General features: G+C 40.7%; 1 protein-coding gene across 3 annotated transcripts in view; it reads right to left on the bottom strand.

Annotated features, from left to right (window-relative positions):
* Positions 1 to 27566, bottom strand: part of RARB (retinoic acid receptor beta) — a 393151-nt gene that overhangs the window by 158325 nt on the left and 207260 nt on the right. The window contains exon 1 of one of the 3 annotated variants that reach the window (XM_047738297.1): positions 6578 to 7381. The exons of 1 other annotated variant lie outside the window; for it this stretch is intronic. In XM_047738297.1, the coding sequence (XP_047594253.1) occupies positions 6578 to 6734 (157 nt within the window). In that variant the 5' untranslated portion in view covers positions 6735 to 7381. Of the gene's footprint in view, positions 1 to 6577; positions 7382 to 27566 lie in introns of those variants that run through there. One more of the 3 variants, XM_047738322.1, reaches the window with a different exon arrangement.

Genomic DNA, 27566 nt, shown 5'->3' with positions numbered 1-27566 from the left:
GAAGGGCTAATTAAAATGTATGCCTTTTTATACAGCTTCTTGTCATTAAAGCCAATGAAAGCATTCTGAGGACCATAATGAAATAATTATATTTGCCTTTAAGAATTCTCTTCAATAACACATGGCAGTACTGAGCTAAATTAAAACATCAGGAACTAAATTTCGCTTGCCTCCATTTCCATTTTAGTTAATTATACCCCCAAGCTTTCCAATAGACCAGACCCTAAAAAAATCTTTTGAAGCTGAAACAACCTTCAGATCATCAGCCTTTTTATAATCACGGACTTTGATAACAAGACATAGGTACTGTAGCCCCAAAAGCTTTAACATTTTTGAGAAGAGGCATTCAGTAGATGAGGTCTTCATATGCTCTGAAAATTAGAGAAAAATTGAGATAAATGTGATCCAAATGTTCTTCTCCCAGTTAACGGATGCTCTCATGTTACTGGGTCTTGTCTGCATTACTGCTACCCGAGTATTTTGGAATCAGCTAGTTGGTTTTTCCTGACCTGGTAAAATGCAATCTGTGGCGAACATTAATTGATCAATAATAACAGAAACAAACATTTTTCTCTGAGTCAAATTAGGAGAGTCACCCCTTACTTGGTACTTAAACTTGCAAACAACAACAACGACAGAGCAATCTTTAAGAAAGGAGTAGACCCAGGAGAACTTATGAACTGGAAAAAAATAATACAGGCTTTCATTTGAGTTTCTTCTCCAGATCTCAAACAGCAGATACTTGTGAAGGCAAAAATAATCGGCGTTTAAGAGAACTAGGAAGACGGGAAAGAGGAAAGCAAAAACTGCGGGTTGCTGTCAGGGCTGGTGGCAAATGAAATGGTTTTAGCAGGGCTGTCACACAATGCGGATGGGGGTGGGAACTTGGTACTTAGAAAAGTAAATAGGAGTACCAGGGATTAACTCGGACAATGCGAATTCCCTCCCATTTTGTTAGAAGCGGAGAGCTGGCGGGGCTCATGGGTGATAGGATTTGGTGACTGCTGGATAGACCTGCTCAAGACGCATCAGAGGAAAACTGTGGACAGCTGGGAAACAAACAGCTCTTCTAGAGCAACGTAAAATTGCCATTATAGTCTCAGAATCGGCTTTTCGTACAATCAGTCCCTTCCGCCCAGGCTTTCTTCGTGTCCCCCACTCCCAGCTGGCTCAGTTCATCAGCAGTGGGGGAGGCCTGGAGACTCCTGGAATCCATGTGCCCTGACGAGAGGAAATGCTTGGCCAGGCTGGGTCGCCTGGCTGACGTCAGTTCCTGTTATCCTCGCCTTATCGTGCAGGGGACCAAGAGTCTTATCTTACTGAATAGCCCCCCTTTCAGCTCCCCACCCTGCAAGTCCAGAGAAAAAGCAAGTCAGCAGTTCCACTGCCTGCTTGAATTCTCATCTAAGACGCTCGGAAAACTCAAGACAAATAATATAGTACCTGTAGACTCACCCTTACTACTTCCTAGGGGGAGAGAACTTCAGCAACTTTATTTTTTATTCATTTAAAGGGGTTTAGAGGTGTGGCATGACACAGGAATCATACTTCTTAGAGATGAAGTAAGGAAGCCAGAAAGGAAAAGAGGAGACTTCAGGACAACGTATTGACTGATGAGGTTGTGTTATTAAATCTTACGGATGGGGAAGGTTATCTCATCTCCTATTTAACAAGACATACTTAGGCCAAGCCACTTACAGACAGGATACTGATAAATCTGGAACCTGAGTTAACGCCACTCTCCATTCTCCATCACCACCCATTTCAACTTTCTAAGAAGGAGTGGGCCAAGAACTGATACAGATTTGGTCAGAGTGATTCAATTTAATAAGTCTACCCCTCCCCCACTCCCAATGCACACATGTGCTGGAATCAAAACCAGTCATAATACTTAATCCATTCTGCAGGGGTGCTTTCTATTTACAGATCTACCGTTTGCCACAAAAGGAATTCATGTTCAGAAGAATGACCCAGAAGCACAAGGCATCTTCAGTCATAACGAAAAAATGAAGCTGGGAGCACTCCAACTATATTGACCATAGAATCCAAACAAAGACTTTCTGTGCCACTCCTGGGTTCAAGGGGCAGCCTCAGAAATGTCGTAATATTGAAATATCTGGCATATTTCCATGATTTATGTGGGAATTGTGGCAGTATATCTGAAAGTGGGTTATTCTAGAAAATCAGAGATGTACGATTGCCCTAACTACCCTATAATCTGAAAGGCAAGATTCTAACATTAATATCTTTTGGAAACGTTTTTAGCCAAGATTTTTCTGATTAACTCTCATCAAAAGCTCCTATTTCTGAAAGAATGTATTTAACTGATAGTTAACTAAATCTATAGTGGAACATTTTAAGTATAAAAATGTCATTTAAAGATAAATTTATTGGCACTTACATGTAACTCAAACTCTATAGACGATTCTTTTTAAGATGTTCTAAAATGGATACAGCGTTTATTGTTTAATAAGACTGGTATGACTTGAAGAGAGTTGTGTATTTTGCGTCTTGGTTTCACATCTCCATTTTCCTCCTAGAGAGTAACTTTCTCATTTAAAAATTCCTGGCCTTTTGTAAAGAAAAAAAGAAAAGAGAAAAAAATCTAATTTTAAAGATTATAAATTCCGTGAGAGCAGAATTTATAATCTCTATCATTTCTCATGTATTCCTTTCTGAGATCGTTTATTGAAGCTTGTAGAATGCACAAAGGGGAAAACGGTTTAAGATTTTCTTCCCTTTTCATTCATTTTCATTTCAAGATTTTCATTACATCTCAGGGGTTTAACATGCTGAAGGTAAATTACAAGCATCTGAGAGGCAGAAGAACTTTCTTTTACTTTTATGTTTTAAAGAAAAGTTCATGACAATACTGACTGGTTATATATGGTCAGAGCCAGGCTTCCAGAAATGAGAAGAAAACTTCTGATTCAGGTCAGTTAACCTATCTGAAATGGCCATTCTTGTCATTTATCTAATAAGGCAAATAAATAAATTTTTTTTTTAAGGCCTATTTTAGAGCAAAGCCTTTGCACTTGGGCTGGCAAGTCAAGTTCTAACTGGAATTTACAGATTAATTCCACAGCTTATGTTTAAGCGGACAGAGTTGTACCTCTCCCATTTTAGTTTTTGGAATCTACATTGTATGGTGATAAAATTTAAACTCATGTGGTTTTTTTTTTCCCTCTAGGTTACACATCAACAATTCCCTACCCAAAGTACCATGTTATCAGCATGCTGACAAAATTCTAGTTGTTTTTTTTTCCTACAGGGAAGGATAACTTTGTGAATCTTCAGCTTTTTTTCAAATAACCGTACCCTGCACTCTATCCTGCACTCAGAGATGTAAGCAAAAGTCCCTTTTCTTTCTTCTTTCTGATGGTATTAGTTACCACTGTCATGTGGCCGAGAAGCAGAAAATTATGTCCTACTTTAGAAAAACAATTGAGCCTTTTCATCGAAATATTTATTCAAAACCCCATTCAATTCATACGGTGGCTGTCAGTCTTTATTTAGTCTCTCTTTCAGAGAGTATCTTTGATTTTGCCACTTTGACCCCAATTTATATCTCACTAGGAGAGGATTTGGATACTGTGTAATACTTAAAATTCAGGTCCCAGGGTTTTGAGTAGGGGACTTTTCTTCCTTAATCACACATCACTGTTTGTTTTTAAAACAGATTATTTCTCATTAATGGGCAAAATACTATTTCAAAAAGAAAAAAAATTTTTTTTCCTTTTTTCTTTTGATGGGCTGAGCGTGGAGACAACAGGGAAGCGGGCCAAGAAGTTGTCACACTCGTGATTTCACAGAAAGCAACTATATTTAGACCACAAATATTAGGATTTATCCTATGCCCACTGAACAATTAATGCTGAAAACATCTGGAGCAGCCCTAAAACCAAGATAATCCAGGAGGCATATGAATAGAAACTTTGTGACTATGATACCTTCCAGGGGCAGTCTTGAATCGTATTATTTATACCACATTCCCTTATAGCCCGCTAATCCTGACTTCGAATTTTTATAACAAGCAATCCGCAGGCCCTACTCCAACCCGTAGTTGGTTTGCGTGTCATTTTTCTGTCATTAAAATTTTAAAAAGAAAATAAAAAGAATATTCTAACACCTTTCAAAGACGGCTTCTGATGTGTCTTCCAATCAAAGGGTTTTCTCTAATTACTACACACACACAAACACACACATACACACTCTGCAAAAAAATAGAATCTCCAAGCAGAAAATACTTTTAGTCGGAATTTACAACTATTTTTTCCCCCTTGCCCACTGTTTCCTCTGTGTTAAGGGCACAAACAGATCTGCTTCTCGTCAAAACAGTCATTAAGTAAAATGGAAAAGGTTGTGGTTTTTATGTTCTTACTTATCCAAGTGAAGCCCTCATATGCTTTTATTTCAAAAGTCCTAACTACCCATGCCACCCTGAACCAAACACCATGTGGCAGACATTTGTTAGAATCTTTATTTATGCTTAAAAACTTAATCTCTTGAACAACTAAACTGACCGTCATAAAGGGATTTATGGAGGATAAGCAACCCTGCGGGGACATACGCAATTTTTACAATTTATTCATTTAACCTAGAGCTGGGGGTGTGGGATTTAGAACCCTTGTGAAATTGACCACAATAAGCACTAATTGCCCTGCTTACAAAAATAAGACACTGGAATTTCTGAAATCCCTTTGTCAAATGCCTTTATTTACTTTTTCTAATGCAAGTTTCTTTGATTAGCTGAACTTTGCTGTTATCAACACTTCTTGCTTATCGGCTGGTCCTAGGCGAATGACACATTCACCACTAGCTCTCCCTAGATAAGGCAAATCCCTTGTTTAACTTGTTCAAGAACAAACAAAGCTTTTCCCCCTACTCCTACAACTTAATAGGCATGTTTGGAGGGTTAATTACAAAAGGGAGAATGTCTACTTGTAAAGGCTCTATTAGGTCTAATAGCTTTCCGCCAAGGGTCCTGAGCCATTTTTTTTTGCCTTCGTTAAAAATATATTTCATAGAACTTTCTTTTAGAAGAAAAAGTTCTGCAGAGCCCCCCCCCCCCCCTTCCCTGAGATTCCAAATGAAACTGTTCACACTCTTTTAACTGCTACAAATAAGGACAGGTCTAAAAGATCTGTTAGTGGGTTGCAAAATTATTTTGTAACACTCGGTTTCTTTGAATTCTCCAGAAAGAAAACAGGCATTAGGAAACAAAAGGCATTTGGGGAGCAGCTGAAGATGAAGACGCCTTCTGAAAACTATATTCTTTTTGCCCTGGTTATGGCTCTACGAAATATTAAGTCAGACAGCCAGACTGTTGGCATCAAATGGTTATTGATTTTTCAGCTACAAACCTGTTGATTTCCTGGCCCAAGAAGCAAGTCTTTATCGCTAAGACAAAGTTTCAGAGAGGGTAATTTAAATCTAGTCACCATCCCCTCTCTCTCCCTTTTCTTCTCCCTCTTTACATAAAGCCACCATGTTATTAGGAAAACTCAATTTCTTCCAGTTAAACTTTGACCTCTTTGAAAACAAAGATTTAAAATGTCATTTTCAGGCTAATACTCCAATGAATTGTCAAATAAAGTACTAAAAACATTTTGATAGATAGCTGAGCCATTTATCTAAATCACTGTCAGGGCAGCCACGCATCCTGCAGGCTCCCACCACAGCCACCCGAAGGTGGGATTTTCTGGGACTTCTGGTCATTTCTCAAGCCTGCAGCCACACTACTGTTGACCAGATGCGTGCCTCGGCATTGTGTCAGCATCAGATAACCACATAGTCAATATTTTTTTTAAAAACCGGGCTACTCCACTTATATTTCCTCTCCTTTAACTGATGTCCAGGTTCTGGGATGAACTGCAAGATATGGAAATAATGGATGGCTCAGCCCAAGGGGTGTTCATTGCCAGTAGTTTTCTAGCAAAACAGCAACTTCTTAGAGCAACAAAGTGACTCGGAAAGGTGGCAGCAGGGTCAATGCTAAGAAATATTGCCTTTCCTTAGCAAGGAAAACATTGGAAGCAGCAGCTTTAACTGGTGGTTTATGAACTTCAGGAGCAGCAGCCACCCTAATTAGGCTAAATTCCTTGCAAGGACAATGTCATATTTTAATTACTTTGGACTGTTGAAACACACAAGGGGGGAATATATACAACTAGCAGCTAATCCAAAGAACAGCAAAGTTAAATTCCCCTCTGCATACATTTTAGTAAAAACTGCACAATGTGTCAAATTGCCTTACTTGAAGAATGTTTCAAAGTCCTGTGGTCACACTCTACTTTTCCCCCCCTCCATGCATATTTTTAAAACTGTTTTCAAGAGACTGTAAGGCTGGTAAGGACAGGAGCGGGGGTCGGGAGGGGTTGTCTGGGAAGAAAACATCTAACAGGAAATTTTCAGCAGAGGGAATCAATATGTACGCCAGCATATCACACCCTTTCAGCATTAAATCATTAAATCCTTTGTCTTGCTACCAATGCAGTTTGTTTCCAACGTCTTCATTGCATGCAAGAGACAATTCATTTTTTTTTTCTTGGTAGAAGAAGGGAAAAAATAAACCTACATTGAGCAGTGTGCCGATGCTGCCATTCGGTTTGGGTCAATCCACTGAAGCATGCTTTGAGAGCTTTCTCCTGGAGCATGCAGGAAGACGGACTCGCAGTGTAGAAATCCAGGATTTGCCCAGGACTCACTGACAGAACATCCATACAGTCAAACATGATCTCCCCTGCACCGAATGTCTGCAAAAGTGCTTATCCTCTAGGTGTGGAGGCAAATGGCATAGAAAAGTCCACCCAACTCCATCAAACTCTGCCCCTTTTTTGGCACGTAGGCTGTTGGTCTTTTTCCCAGCCCCGAATCATGAATTATGACAGACAAGCCAGCTAAAAGCCTGTAATTGATCCAAATGATCATTTACCATTTTCCAGGCTTGCTCGGCCAATCCAGCCGGGGCGGGGGTTCCCAGAAAGATCCCAAGTTCTCCTTCCAAGAAAATGCCTGCAAAAAGCCTTCCGAATGCGGTCCGGATCCTACCCCGACGGTGCCCAGACAAACCCTGCCCGGCTCGCTCGCGTCCTCGGCATCCCAGTCCTCAAACAGCTCGCATGGGGGAATTCTGGTCCCCCCTTTGGCAAAGAATAGACCCTCCTGCCTCTGAACAGCTCACTTCCTACTACTTCTGTCACACAGAATGAAAGATTGAATTGCCTAATATATGCGAGTGAACTTTCGGTGAACCCTTCCCGGGCTGCTAACCTTCAAATGACCCAACGAGTCTGACATCACCAACTCCCAGGATTCTCACAGAGCTTAAAAACTCCCAGCAGCCCTGCAAAAGCAGACAGCCGGAGAGGCAGGCAGCGGGCGAGCGTGCGAGCCGCCTCTTTCTTTCCCATTTCTCACCTGAAAAACAATGCAAGAAGTGCTTTTAAAACGGGCAGGGGAGGAGCCGGGACACCGCTCCCGGCTCGCGTTGAGCGCCAACTTCGCTCCCTTTCCGCCTCTTTATTCGCGGCGGCTCAGCTGGGAAGCGCGGGTCCCCGCTCGCCCGCTCGCCTCCTGCCCACCCCCGCGCCCCCAGCCCACCCTGTAAATTCCTCTGTGCGCCCGCCTGTCTGTTAAATTCCTTGTAACTTAGGTATTTTTCCACTCCCAAAAAAGCACATGCAAGCCCTAAACTGTAGAGCAGAGGAGAGCTAGTCCTCGGAGAAGCCTGGGGTTGAGAAACTTTCCATTTAATAGTTGTTTTTTTGTTTTTTTGTTTTTTTTCTTTCCCCTCCCCTCCCTCTTGCAAAGCCCTGCCCTAAGGGATTACACTTGCTCTGGAGTTTAAAAAAAAATTTTTTTTTAAAAAAAATCCAGCTTTCTGGATTCATTTACTTTTACAACATTCTCTCAAGTCTATATGCAGCAGTTAAGAATTAGTGGCTTTTGCTCCCAAACACACACACACACACACACACACACACACACAGAATGACACGGATATATAGGATTTGATTTCAGGTCCTGATGGTAGAAAACACAGCAGCCAAGAGTGGATGTGGGACTCAAACTGGGATAGGTCTCCAACTTCTTACCCGCTGTGTGATCCAGAATGAGTATTTAACCTCTCTGAGCCTCAGCGTTCTCATCCGTAGAATGGGGATATATTACTTCCCACTTCAGTGGGTTGCTGTGAGCATCCCTCCCTCCCCGCAAAGTGCTTATATGGCACTCAGTATGTATCCTCCAACAAGTACTAACTCTCATTTCATCCTCTTATTTTTCACTGAGGGAAAGAAGCCCTGCGAGGGGAGGCTGAGACCTGTCTGAGGCTTCAAAGCTCAGAACCATGACTTGCACCCAACTCCCTGGGATTCCAGCCACTGTGAAAATTATTTTGCGGTTCCCACAGCCTTGCACCCCAAATAGCATGTTGATGACCTTTGTCATCTCACGCACATACACACAACACACACACACACACACACAACACCATATAATTAAACACATATTTTGAAAACTGGTTAAGTGTGAAGGTTTTATATTTCCAAAGGCCTGTTTACACCAATATTAGCCCCAGCCCAATCTTGGTTATTTATTAAAATAATTTTACGAGAAAGAGATTCTTTTTTATACTTCCCATATTGACCCAGCCTAGAAGACGGAGAAACCTTTTCGCAGGTCTTAAAACATGGAGCAGGACAGATGCAAAATTTACCAATAAACCCAGGGAGAGAGCTTTCAAAGGGAGAGCCAATCCACAATCCGCGTTGCAGCCATTTTGCACAACTTACTTCAGGATGCAAAGTACATCCAAGAAAGGAAACTGCGGAAGAATGAAAACACCCTACCACCTCTACCAACTCTCCAGTCTTTACTTGTAATTCTTCCACAAAACAGGGCAGGCAAGTGGGTGGGCTTGAGGGACAGTGTCCTTGCCCCTTGTGGGGAAGAACGCTGCCCCGGTCTCCTTTCTCTGGATAATGCTGGAATGTTCATTGGCATCCAGGCCTTTTGGAAGCCTGTCAGGGGGCACCCTGCCCCATGCTGAACGACTGCTCTGTCTCCAGGAGTTGCTAAGTGGCACTTGTGGTGTGACATGAAAAGTATGCATCACACACACACTTTCCAAGTCAAAGATCCTTTTATGAAGGTACATTAAAACAATTTTCAGCCCAGCAAGCTCAGTTCTTGCTATTGAGAAGTCCAGGGCGAAGGTGGGGTGAGATCTTGCTGAAACTATGTTTGTTATTCTCTCTCTCTCTCTTTTTCAAGTGGCCATTATTTTGTAGCAGAGGTTTATAAAGAAACCCTTTAACTACAAAGACAACACACCTCTTAAGCAAGGAGCACAGAGGAATTTACAAAACATTTAACACACTGTTATTAAGATAGTTGTAAAGATACACAAGGCACCACATTACGTACCAGCCTCTGCGTATGTGCACTCACAACTCCAAATGCTTACTTATGGTCCTTAAGAGTCCCTTGGAAACTGGACTCATCCTGTGTGTGATAAAGGAGGGGACTGAAAAGGTATCTGAGAAGACAGAGGAAGCAGCTACATTTGAAGCACAGCAGGAAGCATCAAGAGAGGAGAAACTGAGGTATCTGCTCCCCAGGGGAGGGCATGGCACTGCCTGTCCAAACATCTTTCCAAAGGGTAGGGTGCACTCATCACAAGGAGATGAAGATGGGCATGGCGTCTCCCAAATTCTGTTTCCTCTCATTTCTTAAGCTAGAGGATCAGCCTCATCTAGGAAGAGAAATGACTGCTCCCTAATTTCTACCCTCAATATTATATCATGGCACAAAAACAATCATAAAGTATGCTGGGGGTGGGGTTCGGAGGGGGTAGGAAATTGGGTGTTTTCTTTCTTTGCTTGAAAAAAATTTTAAATTTATAATCACCTTGGGGTTCTCTTAACTGTAGGGGAATAAACTTGGGCTTTTGAATGCTGATCTTCTATTTCAATCCGTGTGAATAGAATATTATGGGATTCTTCCAGTGCAACAGCACTCGCTAGTCTATTCATCATTTCTCATCATGAGTTAATTATGCTGATGGCAACTATTAGAGCTATTATTTGATCTAAGTATTAATTTATAAAGCAGCCCCCAAATTTAGCCACATGTTTCTTATCATTTCTTCATCAGGAAATCTAATTCTTATACTTCTGGAAAACCGGTCTTCCTTCAAATTCTTCATCTTAAATAAAATTTAGGGAAGATCTACAAATAAACCACACTTCTTTAAATAGTGTATCCATGTACCATAAAGATTAATGAGTAGGTAGAAGGTAAAAAAAAAATGGCCTAGTTAATTCGGGGATAAATGAAGTTTAAAGTATTGACGCCTATTTTAAACATGATCCAACAGTTGGAAGAAACCTTTCCCAAATAGTCTCTTAGGTACGGCATAAGATAACATTCTTATATGTGTCCTCTCCTCCGTTTTGTGTTTGATGAATGATAAAAGAAACTCTAATAAAAGTAGTTCCAACCACAAACAAAAAAGCAAAAGTTTGAGACCAAAATCCATTTCATTTCGGAGTAACTGTATATTTGTCAATGTGACACAGCACATTTGAAACCCATAATCATAAAACAAAAATTTATAGCCAAGGTTCAGGGTCTACATCTGTTTCTCTGGTTTTCGTATAGCAATTACCCACTGGACAATCCAGAAAGAAACACCATGAATCATGGTCTGCAAGCATGTTTGAACTGGAGAGTTTTGTGAAGAAAGAGCAGGCGTCTCTGTGTACCAGGACTGAAGCCGGCTGTGTTCAAAATTGGTCACATGCTTTGTGATGTCTAAATAAAAAGATTCTCACAGGCGTAGACATATCCACCCGAGGCACAAGTCATGCCAAGTGCAGGCAGACATGGGGGTGGGGTGGAGGGAGGTAGACACGAATCATTTTAAAAGACACACCTGCCTCTTCCATGTTATTTCGGTTTGCTTCATTTTTATTTATCTGTTTGTTTTGTAACCGTTAATCTCATCTAAACTCCTCTTGCCACGGTTTTGCCAGAAAAATAGATGACTAGCCCTGAGTGATGTGTGTGTTTCGGCCTGGAAGCCAAGGCAGGGATGGGCTGCCAGCACACGGCCAGTGTTGAGGCTGTTCTGGGGGCTTCCACACAGGCAGAGCGGCTTGCTGTGCTGGTGGCCGGGAGAAGTTCTAACACTCATCAACACATGGAAACTGCTTCTGGCCCTTCCATCCGAACACCTGCTAATGTACCAGGACTATTGATGGCCACGGATCTTACACCAGAAGATGTAAGCTCTGCAAACAGGGATTCACAGAGTGACTCTACGCATCTGTGTAGAGACTGGGTCTTCTCAGAATCCCAAGGAACATATGTTCTTCCTCAAAAATGTTTCTCCATCTTCAGCGTTGGCCACGGTGTCCTTCTTTCATGTGGTTCCTTTCTCCCCAGCTTCCTGTTTTTTCCAGTGTCCACGATGAAGTCTTCCCACCTGGGTACTTACAAACACCATTCCCCAAAACAAGGGGCACACTTCTCCCTTTCTGCCCTTGACTTGTTTTCTCTAGCACTTCTCTGCTTTTGCTGGGCATGACTCATGACTCGTAAAGACATCTCTTCAAGTCCAACAGCTTCTGTTGGTCCCAGCTTGAAGCTTAAAGACTTGCCCTCCTGAATGTTTCAGTATTGAGTCCCTCAGTTTGGGAGAAACCGATTTTTGGTTTTTTTCCCCTCTTATTTTCCACTTTTTAAATTTAGACTTTGCCTTTTTTTTTTTTTTAAGTACTATACATTCTGCAACAACATGGATGGATCTTGAGAGTATAATGCTAAGTAAAATAAGGCAGAGAAAGACAAATACCATATGATTTCACTCGAACATGGAACCTAAGAAACAAAACAAATGAACGAAGGGAAAAAAGAAAAAAGAGACAAACCAAAAAACTAGACTCTTAACTATAGAAAACAAACAGATGGTTACCAGAGGGGGCGGGGAGGGGATGGAGGAAATAGGTGATAGGGATTAAGAGTACACTTAGCTTGATGAGCACTGAGTAATACATGGACTTATTGAATCACTATATTGTACACCTGAAACTAATATAACACTGATGTTAGCTACACTGGAAATAAAATAAAAAAAGAAAGTAATACACCTTCATAAAAACTCATAGTCTGGTCTAGAAGCTATATGAAAAAAAGTTGCTGGGTATGTATCTGTATATCTTTTGGGGGGGGTTGTTGCTTTTCACAGATATGATAAAATACTACATGCTGTTCTGTAACATTTGTCTGTTTAGCAATATTTCTTGAAATCCCTTCCTAATAAACAGTGCATGTAGAACTCTCACTAAAAAATAAAAAGAGACACCTGGGTGGCTCTGTGGGTTGAGCATCAGACTCTTGATTTTGTCTGGGGGCATGATCTCAGGGTCCTGGGATAGAGCCCTGAGTTGGGCTCCACTGTCAGTGGGGAATCTGCTTGAGGATTCTTTCCCTTTGCCCCCATCCCCCCGCCCCCCACATGCACATGCATGCTCGCTCTCTCTTTCAAATAAATAGATCTCTAAAATAAAAAAAAATTAAGTAAAATAAAAAAACAAAAACAAAGAGGCTGAATAGTATCTCTTTACATTCATACACTGTAATTCATTTGGCTAGTGCTCACCTATTGAATACTTAGATTTTTCCAGGTTTTCAGTGTTTAAGAAGCCCTCAGGTATGGGTACCAAAATGTCTGCTGGATAAAATTCTACTAGAAGTATTGCCATGTCAAAGATATGTGCATGACCACACAAATTTGTATGCCAGAATGGTTGTGTTAATATATATTCCCCTTTTGTTCTAAAAGAGGGGCCAGCAAATTTTTTTCTGTTTAGGGCCATAGGAAATATTTTACGTTTTGTAAGCTATACAGTTTCTGTTGCAACAGCTCAGTTCTGCTGTCGTAATATAAAAAGGAGCCACATATATATATATGCACATATATAAACATATATATAAAGTTTTATTGAACACACCCATATATATGCACGTATATGTCTATATATATATATAGGTATATAGGTATATATATATATAGGTATATATATATGTGCATATATATGTGTGTATATATATGTGTGTGTGTGTATATATATATATATATATATATATATATATATGTTCAATAAAACTTTATTTACAAAAACCAGCTGTGGACTGGCATTGACCCATGGGCCGTGGTTTGTCCGCTTCTGTTCTAAACCATTTTTTAACAATTTCACTGAATTTTATATTGCCTTGTCTCTCTCTCTTTAATACCCATCTCTGTTCATTTGGGTTCTGTTAACACTTTAATCTTCCCTCGTTTTTAAATGGTTTACCCAGTCTCAACTTGATTACCACATGAAGAATGACATGGTTCTTTTATTCTATTACTTCATCCAGAATCCTTTCATCTTCTCTCTTGGCTCGTTCTTGCCCACTTTCCTACTTCACTCTCTTCAGTCCTTGAGAAGGGGTATAGGATTTCATATCTCCTTCAAATGAGCCCAGATGCCCCTGGACTTTCTTTTCTCCACCACCAAACCGTGCTTTAAAGCCCATTATTTCCACCAACACTTACTCCCCCCAATATATGATGGCAGCATTGAGGAGATGGAAAATATAACAATGACTCCTGAGAGAAAATGCCAATGGCATCACCACGCCACAACTTGCCCTTGACGTCCCTGTATTACTCTGCCAGAACTACTTCGTCTGTCTCATGTCAATACCTCTTCCAATGAGCTAAGAGTAGATGTGCCACTTTGTTGGCAGAGGGCTTAAAAGAACAGCAAGACACTTTTCCATGATGGGAAGAAGCACAAAGGATTCTAAGAGTGCTTTGTAATTATTTCACGTTAATATTATTAATGAAGGAGAATGTTTATAACTGGATGCCTACCTTAAAACCTACTTCAGCACTTCATTTTTTGAGATCATACGTATGAAGAGAGGCTATTAGTTGGCTCTTAAACTGTGCTGTTTAAATTATTAAAATTCAGTACAACAAGAACTTAGTTCCTCAGTAACACTAGCCATATTTCAAGGGCTCCAAAGCTTCATGTGGCTAGTGGCTACCGTGTTCATGGGACAGACAGCACAGATACAGAGCATCTTCGCCACCACAGAAAGTTCTATTAGGCTACAGTGCTCAGAAAGCTGGGCTTAGTGATCAGAGAGGGGCATAGTGGGTGGTGCCATAGATTCTGGACATCCACTGACTATGTTAGAACCCACCATATGCCTCTCACGAGCTGCATGACCCTGGGCAAATTACCTAACCTCTGCATGCCTTAATTACCTCACCTGTAAAATGGAGATATTAATGATAAATACATTAAAAGGCTGTGGTAAAGATTAAATAAGGTAATACAAGTAGAAAGCACCGGCAACATTGCCTGAGATGTAATAAGTACTTACAGAGTGTTAGTGGAATGTCTGCAAGAAGAAAATGAAGTCGGGGACACATAGCTCCAATACCATTGCTACGAGGCACAGACTATTCTGTTTGGGAAGTCATTTTTTAATCAAGATGCACAGGTCTGGGGTTCAGGCAGATGCAATTAGGACAAGATCCCTCGAGAGCTTTTGCTGTATAGGTCTGGGTAAGTAGCATTACACTGAAGTATTTTTATATATTTGTATAAAAGAGAATGGTTTCTTTTATTTTACAAATCAGACACTGAATCAGAATGGCAATGAATTCTCTTACTAGCCCCACCCTGTTCTCTCCTCTTGGGGGCAGGACATATATCACAGGACTTGCTGTTTTCTGCAGGAATGGTATTCTGTCTCAGGAGCACCAAGGCCAATTATGGTTAATTAAATGACAAGGACAGAAGACTCACGTTATTTATCTTATCTTTCCAACCATCCATCCATCCACCCACCCACCCATCCATCCATCCATCCACCCATCCATCCATCCATCCATCCATCCACCCCATCTTCTTACTCATTCATCTAACTGCCCAATCCGTCTGCCTTTCTAGTTATCTGCCAACTACTTGTCTATCTATCCATCTACTCACCCATCTACCCATCTATCCATGCTCTGACCATCACCTACCCATGATCCAATGATCAAAAGTGATGAAGAAAAGTATGGCTTTTCAAACAGGCAACATACAGAGTAGAAAGAGGGACAAAAGTAAAGCTTCTCAGATTATGCATATGTCTTTCTCTAGACTCCTTGAAAAGGATTCCTGATGAGATGTGCGGGCAGAAATAAGGTCAAAGGCACAGGCCACTGGAGATTTTAGTTAAACAAGTTTGGTAAATCAGGCTGTGGCTGGGGAGCCCCTCAGATCTAACACACTGATCTCTAAGAACGTCTTAGGATTTGAAATGCTAATGAAGCTGAGTTCTATTAGCAACACAAAAGTTTTTGACTCGGAGGGAAAGCTAAAGGCTCGAAAGGAATTTCCATCAGATTCTACAGGGAAAGGGAATGTAAAAAGTAGCAAATACATCAGAGAGGCTATTGGAGAGGGACTGGAGTTTAAATTCATCCTGGTGTCTGACAGAGAAAAAGGCAAATAAAAAGCCCAATGTGATTTAATGGGAATTGAGGGTAACATAAAATCAAGTAGAAATCTCTGTGAAATTTCTATTGGGGAAACAAGGATATGTATATATGTACATTACACACACACACACACACACGCACACAGTATGAACACATTATAAATATTTTTGATGAAAAAATAATTTTCTCTCTCTCTCCTTTCAAACTGCAGGGTATAAAGCCACTTTCTGAACATCTACCTCAACCAAGGGCTTTGAAAACTTCTGTTTGAGAGGATACCATGGTGGCTTCCTAAATTAATTTTTGACATTTTGTCATTGTTTGCTTTTTTGTTTTGAGTTAGAGATGTTTCAAAAGAGATTAGCAAAGATATTTCAGAAGCAATACTTCCAAAATTTAAGGGAATGCATATAAGCACAGGAGGGCAAGCAAAGGGAAAAATAGACAGAAATATGAAATATCTCCTCTCTCTGTTCCAGCAAATGCAATGATAAAAGGCAAGACCACGGCAGTGATTCCCAAAGCATTGCAATCCTAGGGCTTCACACCTAGAGCTACCTAATGAAAATTTCCCAAGGTCTGGTAAAATAATTGGCATTTTAATCAAGGTCCTTAGGTACTTACCTGGCACGCTAAAGTGTCAGACTTCTGCTATGATGGGACATTCCGTTTGGTGAATGCCAATAAACAGGAGATCCTACAGAGGATTAGATGTTAAGAAAGACTGCAAGGACTGGAAATGGCAGGGCTCTGAGTCTGGACTAAAGTCTTGGCTCTGTCCTCTGCAGATGTATGACTTTGGATTAATCTCATTATCTTTCTGAGCCATGCTTACTCTTCTTATATATGAAGATAATGTCTACTTCCGATGATAATGTCTCGTTGAAAGGAAGCTAAGGTTAAAGAATGAAGTGAAATAACATATGAGGAAAATTTTAGATCTCTAAAGTGTTATGGAACATTTGGCATTACTAGTCACATATTAGGTGAAAATAGACAAAAAAATATTATCCGCTCTTTGATAAACTCTGTGGAAAACTGCTAATTCTAGCCTCCCATCTAATTCATAACCCCTTTAAAAATCCACAGATTTAGGGACGCCTGGGTGGCTCAGTTGGTTAAGTGTCTGCCTCTGGCTCAGGTTATGACCCCAGTGTCCCGGATGGAGTCCCACACTGGGTTCCTTGCTCAGCAGGGAGCCTGCTTCTCCCTCTGCCTGCCCATCTCCTCTTTCTGACAAATAAATAAAATCTTAAAAAAAAAAAAAAATCCAGGGCGCCTGGGTGGCTCAGTGGGTTAAGCCGCTGCCTTCGGCTCAGGTCATGATCTCAGGGTCCTGGGATCGAGCCCCGCATCGGGCTCTCTGCTCAGCAGGGAGCCTGCTTCCTCCTCTCTCTCTGCCTGCCTCTCTGCCTGCTTGTGCTCTCTCTCTGTCAAATAAATAAATAAAAAATCTTTAAAAAAAAAAAAAATCCACAGATAATCAGCTGAGTACAAGGCTATACGGAGAGAGGCCATACCGCCCAGCGTCCTTTCCAGCTCACTGTGGCTCTCACGTTCTCAGCAACAAAATGTGATCAGAAGTGCTGTGCCCTAGTTCTTCGTCACTTCCTCAAAAAGTAACTTCCTACCTCCACTTGCTATTTCCACCTTTCTATGCCAACTGGAATGCCATGGGACCCTGTGTGGACCGTACAGATGAGGACAGCAGTAAAGGGAAAGGCAAAACCATAAGACAGAAGAAACTGGAGACCCTGACTGCCCATTGCCTCCCTACCAGCCAGGATTTCTTATCTTTAGACAGTTACATGAGAGAAAAAATAAACTTCTATCACATGTATGCTGTGATAGTTTTGGGTGTCTTTTAAAATCAAGTTTGGTCTATATTCTAATTAATCGAATCACATTTGATGTGTTTAAAATGAAAATAGAAGAAAGGATCATCTTGGTACTCCCTTATGCAATTAATTGCCCAACCCCTTTGAGATGTGACTCGTGTTAAAGACCTGCCTTTCTTCTAGTGGAGCCAGGCTCCTCTCTCCTTTCCCACTGTGCGGACTGGTCAGTGGCAGGAAAACACGACTGATTTCCACTGCCCTCAGTGCTCCAGATGCTGAGACAAAGGACAGAGTTTTTCATTTGCATTTCTGTGGCACAGACAGAATGTGAGCTAGCTCCGCAGAAGCTTCCATTTCTAACTCTGGACATTACCCACAGCTTCCCGGGGCATACCACCATTCGGGTGCGGCAGGTTCTAGCCATCTGGGCTGCGCTTGGACAGGGAGGTAACCCTCATGAGTCGAACACTGTCCTGTATGTGGAGTAATTCATGGCAAATCTGAAGGGGTAAGGCAGGTTAGTGTAACAAAACTGAGCCGGGAAGCCAGAGATCCAACCGTCCACTAACAGCTTCTGAGAACTTGTCCAGTATAATCAGCAATGTGAGGAGGCTGTTGTAACTCCCAGTGGCAAGTAAATGGCTCGGGTGCCCCCCATAAGCCCATGGCAGATTTGCTAAGGTGCGTTTCTCAGAAAGGTCCCAGCAAGGCGGCTCAATGCCACACCAGCCCAGAAGCTGGCAGCCTCCAAGGGCCCAGTGCACGCTACCTCCTGTTGTAGAATAAAAGTTGGATTGGAGCACAGCACCCTTACTTGTGTTTTTTTATGTACTGTCTATGGCTGTTGAGTGAAACACTGTGTCTCACAAAGCTAAAAATATTTATTACGATCTGGACCTTTACAGAAAAAAATGGGTGAGTGCAGCTCCACGCTTTCACTACCGATCTAGTTGAAGGGGCCTTGGAGATGAAATCTACTGGTAATTTAGAACTGGAGAGTACTGAGGGTTTCCTCACTAAGATTCTTAATTTAAATACCTAAGAACCATGCGCCTGGGTGGCCCAGTTTTTAAGTGCTTGCCTTTGGCTCAGGTCATAATCTCAGGGGCCCAAGATGGAGCCCTGAGTTTGGCTCCTTGCTCAACGGGGAGTCTGCTTCTCTCTCTCCCTCTGTTGCTCCCCCTGCTTGTGCTCTTTCGCTCTCTGTCAAATAAATAAGATCTTTTTAAAAAAAATAAAACATGCTAAAGAGACCTCTTCAGTGTCTTTGAGTTTATCTTTGCTCTGCCTGGAATGTCTCGTTTAGAAAAAACATGACTTATTCCATCCCTTTCTTTAGGTCTTTCTGAATATGTTGCCTTAACTGAGACACCAATGATCCTAAAAACCAAGGCCCCTAGGTCATGTCCATGACTTTCTGTCCCTTGATCCTCTATTTTAAAATTTATAGCCTTTATTACCCCCTGGCAAACACTTATTCTTTATTGTGTATCTCCCATAATGGAAAGTAATCTCCTTGAGGGCAGCAACTCTATCAAATTCATTGCAATGACCCTAATAATAAGAACATTACACGACACATAGTAATCCTTCAACAAATGTTTGTCAAAGAATAAACGAGTGAACGAATAAATAGGCCCTCTTGGCAGACACTGCTTAGTAGAATCACATGAAACTTGGTATAAAAATTTAAAATTGGCACCAACTATGATCTATGGCTTCAAAGTAATTAGGATGGCCCTGCTATCAGCAAAACAAAATTAGGACTAATTATCAAATCGTATCATTTAAAAAATGAAATCTGTGGCATAAGCCTTGTGCTTTTAATTCACTGATAAAGAAGTTTAACCCATATATACAGACCAGAAATCTTTTTAAAAAATAGAGCAAACACATTTAGTTAGCCACTGTAAAACAAAGCCAACAAACAAAACAAATTGATTTGATGCATAGCTGACACTATAAACAAAAATTAACTCAACATGGATCATGGGACTAAGTGTAAAACGAGGAGGTTTATATAAACTTTTAGAAGAAAAAAAAAAGATAGGAGAAATTCTTGTGATCATGGGTTGAGCTCATGTTTCTTAGAAGTGACACCAAAGTGTGCCATAATAATGAAATTAATAATGTGGATCTTATCACAATTAAAAATCTCTGTTTTTTGAGGGGTGCCTGGCTGGCTCAGCTGGTACAGCATGTGACTCTTGATCCTGGGGTCATGTGTTCAAGCCCCATGTTGGGCACGGAGCCTACTTTAAAAAAAAGACAGAACAAAACACTTCTATTTATGGAAAGATTCTGCTAAAGGAATGAGAAGATGAATCAAAAACTAGAAGGAAACTATGCAAAACATATATGAGATAATGAAGTTCTATACAGAATAAAACAGCTCAAAATCAGATATAACAAAGCAAACCCCTTATCCTTGTCCCAAGTTGAGTGAGCAATTTGAACAAAAATGTTATCAAATATATGGATGGCAAATAAACACATGAAAAGGCATCAATATTATTTGTTATCAGGGAAATACAAATTCAAACCACAGTGAGATACCACAATGCATCTATTGTAGTCACTAAAATGAAAAAGGCTACCACATCAAATGTTGCTGTGGCTGTGGAGAAACAGAAACACTCATCTAGTATTAAAAATGTAAAATCATACAACCATTTTTCCCAGCCCAAAACTGGAAACAATCCAACTGCCCCCAAACAGGTGAATTGATCAACTATTGTGTACCCATATAATGGAAAACTCTTGGCAATAAAGAAAAACAAACTACTGATACATGTGACAACCTAGAATGAATTTTTAAATAATTAAGTTGAGGATGGGGCGCCTGGGTGGCTCAGTGGGTTAAAGCCTCTGCCTTCAGCTCAGGTCATGGTCTCAGGGTCCTGGGATCAAGCCCCACATAGGGCTCTCTGCTCAGCAGGGAGCCTGCTTCCTCCTCTCTCTCTGCCTGCCTCTCTGCCTACTTGTGATCTCTATCAAATAAATAAATAAAATCTTTAAATAATTATGTTGAGGGAAAGAAGACAGACACAAAATAGCATTTAGTGTATGGTTCCATTTATATAAGGATATCCTAAAAAATTCAAACTAATATATGGGAGCAGACAAAAAATAACTGTGGTTCCCTAAAGACAGGGTTTAGGAAAATAGAGATGGGCAGGAGGATAGGATTAAAAAAAAACCAAAACAACACATGGGGAAACTTCTAGGGGTGGTGGTGGATATGTCCATTTTTTAAAAAAGATTTTATTTATGTTCATTTTTTTAAATTGAAATATAATTGATACATACCATTAGTTTCAGGTATACAACGTAATGATACAATTTATGTATATATTGTGAAATGATGACTACAATACATTTACTTAAGATTCATCATCACAGCGGGCACCTGGGTGGCTCAGATGGTTAAGAGTCTGCATTTGGCTCAGGTCATGATTCCAAGGTTCTGGGATCAAGCTTCACATCAGGCTCCTTGCTCAGGGGGGAGTCTGCTTCTCCCTCTCCCTCCCTTTACTGCCCCCACCCCCATGCTCTCTCTCTTTCTTAAATAAAATCTTTAAAAAAAAAAAAGATTCATAATCACACACACAAATTTTTTTTTTCTTGTGATGAGAACTTTTTTTTTTTTTTAAGATTTTTTTTATTTATTTATTTTTTTTGACAGACAGAGATTACAAGTAGGCAGAAAGGCAGAGAGAGAGGAAGGGAAGCAGGCTCCCTGCTGAGCAGAGAGCCAGATGCGGGGCTCGATCCCAGGACCCTGGGACCATGACCTGAGCCGAAGGCAGAGGCTTTAACCCACTGAGCCACCCAGGCGCCCGAGAACTTTTCTTTTTTAAGATTTTTTTTTTTAATTTATTTGACAGACAGATCATAAGTAGGCAGAAAGGCAGGCAGAGAGAGACAGGAGGAGGAGGCAGGCTCCCTGCCGAGCAGAGAGCCCGATGCGGGACTCGATCCCAGGACCCCGATATCATGACCGGAGCCGAAGGCAGAGGCCTCAACCACTGAGCCACCCAGGCGCCCTGTGATGAGAACTTTCAAGATCTATTCTCTTAACAACTTTCAAATATAAAAATACAGTATTAGTAAGTATATTCACCAGTCTATATGTTACATATCCAGGACTTACTTTACAGCTGGAAGATAGGTGAAGATAACCTTCACCTATCTCTTCCACCCACCACCCCCTGCCTCTAGCACCCACCAGTCTGTTCTCTGTATCTATGAGCTCAGTTTTTGGCTTTTATATTTCATATGTAAATGAGATCATATTGTATTTGTCTTTTTCTGTCTCACTTGTTTCACTTAGCATAATGCCTTCAAGAGCTACCCGTGTTGTTGCAAATGGCAAGATTTCCTTTTTTATGGCTGAGTAATACTCCACTGTGTTTATATTCCACCTCCTCTTTATCCATTCATCTGCTGTTGGACACTTAATTTCTTCCATGTCTTGGCTACTGAAATAATGCTGCAGTAAACATAGGGGTATAGGTACATTTTCAATTTCAAGTTTTTGTTTTTTTTCAAGTTAGTGTTTTTCTTTTTCTTTGGATAAATACCCACAAGTAGAATGGCTGGATCATGTGGTAGCTGTATTTTTAATTTTTTGAGGCATCTTCATACATTTTTCCATGGTGGTTGCACCAGTTTATATTCCCACCAACGGTGCACAAGTGTTCCCTTTTTTCCACATCTCCTCCAACACTTTCTCTTGTCCTTTTTTTTTTAAGATTTTATTTTTATTTATTTGACAGAGAGAGAGAGATCACAAGTAGGCAGAAAGGCAGGGAAGAGAGCACGGGGAAGCAGGCTCCCTGCTGAGCAGAGAGCCCGATGTGGGGCTTGATCGCAGGTCCTTGGGATCATGACCTGGGCCGAAGGCAGAGGCTTAACCCACTGAGCCACCCAGGTGCCCCTCTTGTCTTTTTTATAGTGGCCATTCTAACAGGTATGAGGTGATACCTCACTGTGTGTGTGGTTTTTTTAAAAAAATATTTTATTTATTTGACAGAGAGAGAGAGGGAACACAGGCAGGGAGAATGGGAGAGGGAGAAACAGGCTCCCTGCTGAGTAAGGAGCCTGATGTGGGGCTCGATCCCAGGACCCTGGGATCATGACCTGAGCCGAGGTCAGCAGCTTAACCCACTGAGCCACCCAGGCCTCTCCCTCACTGTGGTTTTGATTTGCATTTCCGTGAGGACTGGTGATGTTGAGCCTTTTCATGTACCTGTTGGCTATCTGTATTTCTTCTATGGAAAAAGCTCTAGTCACACCTGCTATTTTTAAATTAGGTTGTTTGTTTGTTTGTTTATTGCTATTGCATTGAATGAGTTCTTTATATATTTTGGGTATTGACCCCATAGTAGATACATGACTTGCAAATATTTTCTCCCCTTTAGTACACTGCATTTTCATTTTGTTGGTGGTTTCCTTTGCTGGGTATATTCATCACTCTGATTATAATGATGGTTTCACAGGTACATACCTATGTCAAAACTTACTGAATTTTACACTTTGAATATACGAAGTTTAATGTCAATTATACCTCAATAAAGCTGTCATAAAAACAGTATTTAACAAAATGTTTAACAATCAGGATAGTACAGACATTAATCCACAGGGACAACATTGGCCATGCCAGTGTATTGTAACTGAACACCAACCAGCTGCAGTCACAAAGGTGTTCACGGTTTTCTGGGAGACAAAGTTTACGACCACAGTGAAATAGCACGACGTACCCATCAGCATGGCTAAAATCAAAACCAACAAACAAGCAATGATACCGAGAGTATGCAAGATATGAAGAAATCTGGATTTTCATACAAGGCCCAAGGGAATGGCAATTCGTGTTACTAGTATGGAAAAGCATTTGTTAGTATCTACTGAAATCTGACATTCCTTGAACTCCAGGACGTGGTGACTCCATCTGTATGTGTATACTCAATAGAAACATATCCATATGTTTATATAAAAGCCATGTATACAAAATGGTCATAGCACTAATTATAATAGTCCCAAACAGAAAACTACTCAAGTATATAGCAATGGTAGCGTGAATAAATAAAATATGATGTTTCCATACAATAGAGTTCTATCCAGCCATGAGAAGGAATGAAGTTCATTGTAGTCAAGTGTGGATAAATGCCACAATATAATATTGAGTGGGGAAAAGCCAGACACACACACAAATACAACTCTATGACTCTATTTATATAAACATCAAAAATAGGCCTTATTAATCTATCTGCTATTAGAAGTTAAGACACCTGTTACCGTTGAGTCAGGATTGGTGAATAAAGGAAGGTACAAAATGGCTTTTGGTATTCTGGTCACATTCTGTTTCTTGACCTGGGTACTGGTTAAATGTTCAGTTGTAAAAACAAAACAAAACAAAACAAAACAAAACAACCATCATACTGCATACTTAATGATTTATGCACATCTGTGTTTGTTGTAAGAAAAGTATCTACCTACAAAAATTGAGTGGATGGGACATATGACTCACAGAATTTTTAAATAAAAATCCTCTTAATTGGTCCTTGTATTGAAGAAGTTTGAGAACAACTACTCCAGTCAACAATCTTGAGAAGGTAAGGAGTTTGTATCCTAAGCAGGTCAAATGCTGGGGGTAAGAGGAAAAGGGGAGGCAAGTAGTCACTAAAGAACTAGCCTTGAATATTTAACTATAAAGTACAAAGAGCATTTTGATGAAAACTTATGTCAACATCTATATAACTAGGTCCCTTTATTACTAGCAACACCAGATGAAGAAATACCAAAACCTTAATATATCAGCGCTTAATTTTTATCTTTTAAATAAATATCTGAGAAATGAAGTGTGGGAGAAAAAAGGGAATAAGACATAGAAGATTTAAAAAAAAGCAAGTATTAATTTTCTCCTAGGTAACTGCTATCAATTCCCCACTAAAATGCACCTTGACCACAATGGTTTACTAGAAGCCAAGAGCCATTGGATAATTTACAGTCATTTCCAAGGAGTCCCCAGCTCTGGAATGCCCCATACTGACTGCTTCTCAGGCTACCTACAATTCCTCACTAATACACAATTTCTAAGGCCAGAACTGGCTCTTCCACTTGGCGCTTATCATTTCCCCAAAGTCAAAGTCAGCTAGCTGCTCCCACCCTCTTCTTCATTGAGTGTCCCAGAGCTCCTGGGCTCATGCTGCACTGCCCCTGCTGGACCAGAGTATTTTCTGTATTGTCCCTGTTCCTTAGAGCTCCCCACCCCCCCAACCCCTCCACCCCCTCACCCCCCGCCAACCCGCCACCAGTTCTCTCTCCCAGTAATCTCTGCACCTGTTCGATCTGTTGAGTTTGGATACCTTGGGACCTCCTCTCTGGATGCCCAGGGATCACCATCTTTTCAGCCAGTAAATTTTCCCTTTTGATAGCAACCTGTCAAGACAAAGGGGTACAGGCAAGGCCCTGGAGGGCAATTTTTAGCCTTGGTTTAGAGTACTGGTTCCCAAAACAAGCTGTACTATTCTTTGGTCCCTTTGCGAGTCTTTGGGAGATATTTTTGCTTGCCTTTATGACGGGGGGTACTGCTCGTATTTGTGGATGGTACTAAAATGTCAGCTGTTCTGTGCAATGAAGAATTACCTACATCCCACACAACTTTATTTATTATTTAAGATTTTATTTTTTTAATGGAAAGAGAGAGAGAGTGAGAGAGAGCACAACAGTGGGATGAGGAGCCGAGGGAGAAGCACCCTCTCCACTGAGCAGGGAGCCCGATATGGGACTTGATCCTGGGACTCCAGGTTCATGAACTGAGCCAAAGGCAGATGCTTAACAAACTGAGCCACCCAGGTGCCCCCCGCACTACTCTGACTTTAAAATGCAGGTAATTCATAAAAGTAAATAACCTGAACCTAGAAATGAACTCTTTCCTATACACAAAAGCAAACTGTTTCTTTGCATGGTTTCAAAAGGGACTGCATCTTCCAAGATGCAAGAACTTTGTGCACTGAGGGATTATATTTTGTATTGCAAAGAATTTCGCCAAGAGTTCATCATTACAGAAAATCGTTTTGATTCACCAAAACCATGCTTCTATTGGTCTGCATTGTAGCTCATGCTTTCATCCTGGTTCTACATAAAGGTGTGAGCATTTGTTACCTCATCTTGTTTTCCAGTATAGTCATGCCCAAACATTTACTTATTAAAATATAAATTAATCTATTACAAATAACTTTTTTCATTTATATTATCATTGACTAGTATGCTGTTTTTGTAAAGAAAAAAAGTTTTGTGCAGAGTATATTATTTCAGAATGGTATAGGAAGTGTTATAAGATATTTACTATATAAAGGAGATACTGGGTCTGAAAGGGTTGGATCCACGGATTTAGAGAAACAGCTCCACTTCCCTCTGAAACATTTTCAAATGTTTCTATAAAACCTTGGCTCTTTGTGCCAAATATAGGCTGACCTTTGCCCAGTGGTGAGCTAGTAAATATTTAACAACTGGCTCTCAGTGGGGGAGAAGCCTTGATTTGCTGCGTTTGCTGATTTCCATGGTGTAAATACTCTGACCATAGCCAGTTTCAAGAATCATCTAATATAACATCACTGGGCACAGAGATGGGTAAAGACACCAAGAATCAGCGCCTACAAACTTTTACGAGTAAGAGGACCCCATCACCCATTAGTAATCAAATTTCTGCGTAGATACCACCCTGATTTTTTCTACATTCTCTCTAACAAGGCTTGGGGACGCATGAAGTAAATCAAGGAAAAATAAATAAATAAATAAATAAATAAATAAATAATAAGTGAAACAAACAAGTCACACCTGACATGGGTAACAACAGATACCTCTAGAGTTCACTGCTCCAAGAATCAAAAGAAAAAAAGCCAAGCATGAGTTAAACAATTCTTTATAAAATCAGCAGCAATCAGTTGAGATTCCAGGATAAAAAGAAATAGCTTGTTCAGATGACAACTAGGGGACACAGCAATATGTTTCTAGCATTTATTCTGCTGCTGGTTTGAAAGAAAACACTGGAGACATATTTATGAAACCGTTCAAGGGCAGCACCTGGAAAGCATCATTTAATTAGCCAGGCAATGGAAATGCACGGGCTGCACACGAGGCCTACTCGGTTGTACCTTTGCTTGTAAACGGATGCTTCCTGATCAAAAGAAGGGCAGCCTACTGTGAGCAGTGAGACAACCCACGTTCAGGTGTCCTGTTATCGGTTAATTTCAGGTGTCCAGTTAATTTCAGGACTGGGGTATCCACGTGGTTTTGGCCAGAGTACCAAATCTCACCAGGAGAGAATGGTGGATGGATTATGGGCTAACAGAATAGATGATAACAAGAACTGGATTGGTGTAAACGGTGCTCCAACATGAAAAAGTGATCAAGATCGGCAGCGATGGGAAACGGCCCAGTGTAAACACATGCATGTCTGATTTAGAATTTGTCTAGGACCCCAATTAGTATTACTTCCATTGTTTCTGCAACCCCTGACAAAGAACACCAAAGATTTTCTGGGACCATTGTATAAAAGGTATTGTAGTATTTTCTATATGCAAAGGGATATGAACAGTGAAATTTCTGGAGAACAGACATGGGGAATTGCTCACCAGGCTTGGATGTAGACCCCAGGTTCTACTGGCTACTTTAAAGTCTGCTTATGATCAGAGAGGACACCATCACAAAATCCTTTATAATAAAGAAAGCAAAATTTTTTATTGTCTACAATCTTTATATCTTTTTAGTGCTTTCGAAGATTCAGAAACTTCAAGCACAGTCCCAATTTAGAGATCCTGATGGCCAATGTTATAAAAGACACGGCTGTGGGGTTTCGCATCGATGAATCCTGAATATTCAAGGTGATCGGAAGAGGTCCTTCTACCCCGTAGCACTAGAGAGTTAACATGATTGTGAATAATGTCTTGAGTTTATGATGAATGTGTTCCAGACATGCGGAAGTTTACGGTGACTGTCAACCGGGAAAATGTGCAAACCCAGCAGATAATGGCAGATGGTGTGTGATCTGATGAGGGGGAAGAAGGTTCACAGAACCTTCACTAGCAGATGCTCAATGACAAAAGCAAAGTCAGTTGTATGGGCTCTCAGGAAAACAATAAGAAAATAAAGGTAAAACCTTTTTTTTTTTT

This window comes from Lutra lutra, chromosome 1 (genome assembly GCF_902655055.1).
Source record: "Lutra lutra chromosome 1, mLutLut1.2, whole genome shotgun sequence".
In the NCBI taxonomy this organism is placed as follows: domain Eukaryota; kingdom Metazoa; phylum Chordata; class Mammalia; order Carnivora; family Mustelidae; genus Lutra; species Lutra lutra.
Note: the sequence above shows the minus strand (reverse complement) of the source record. Positions and strands in the feature narration are given on the sequence as shown.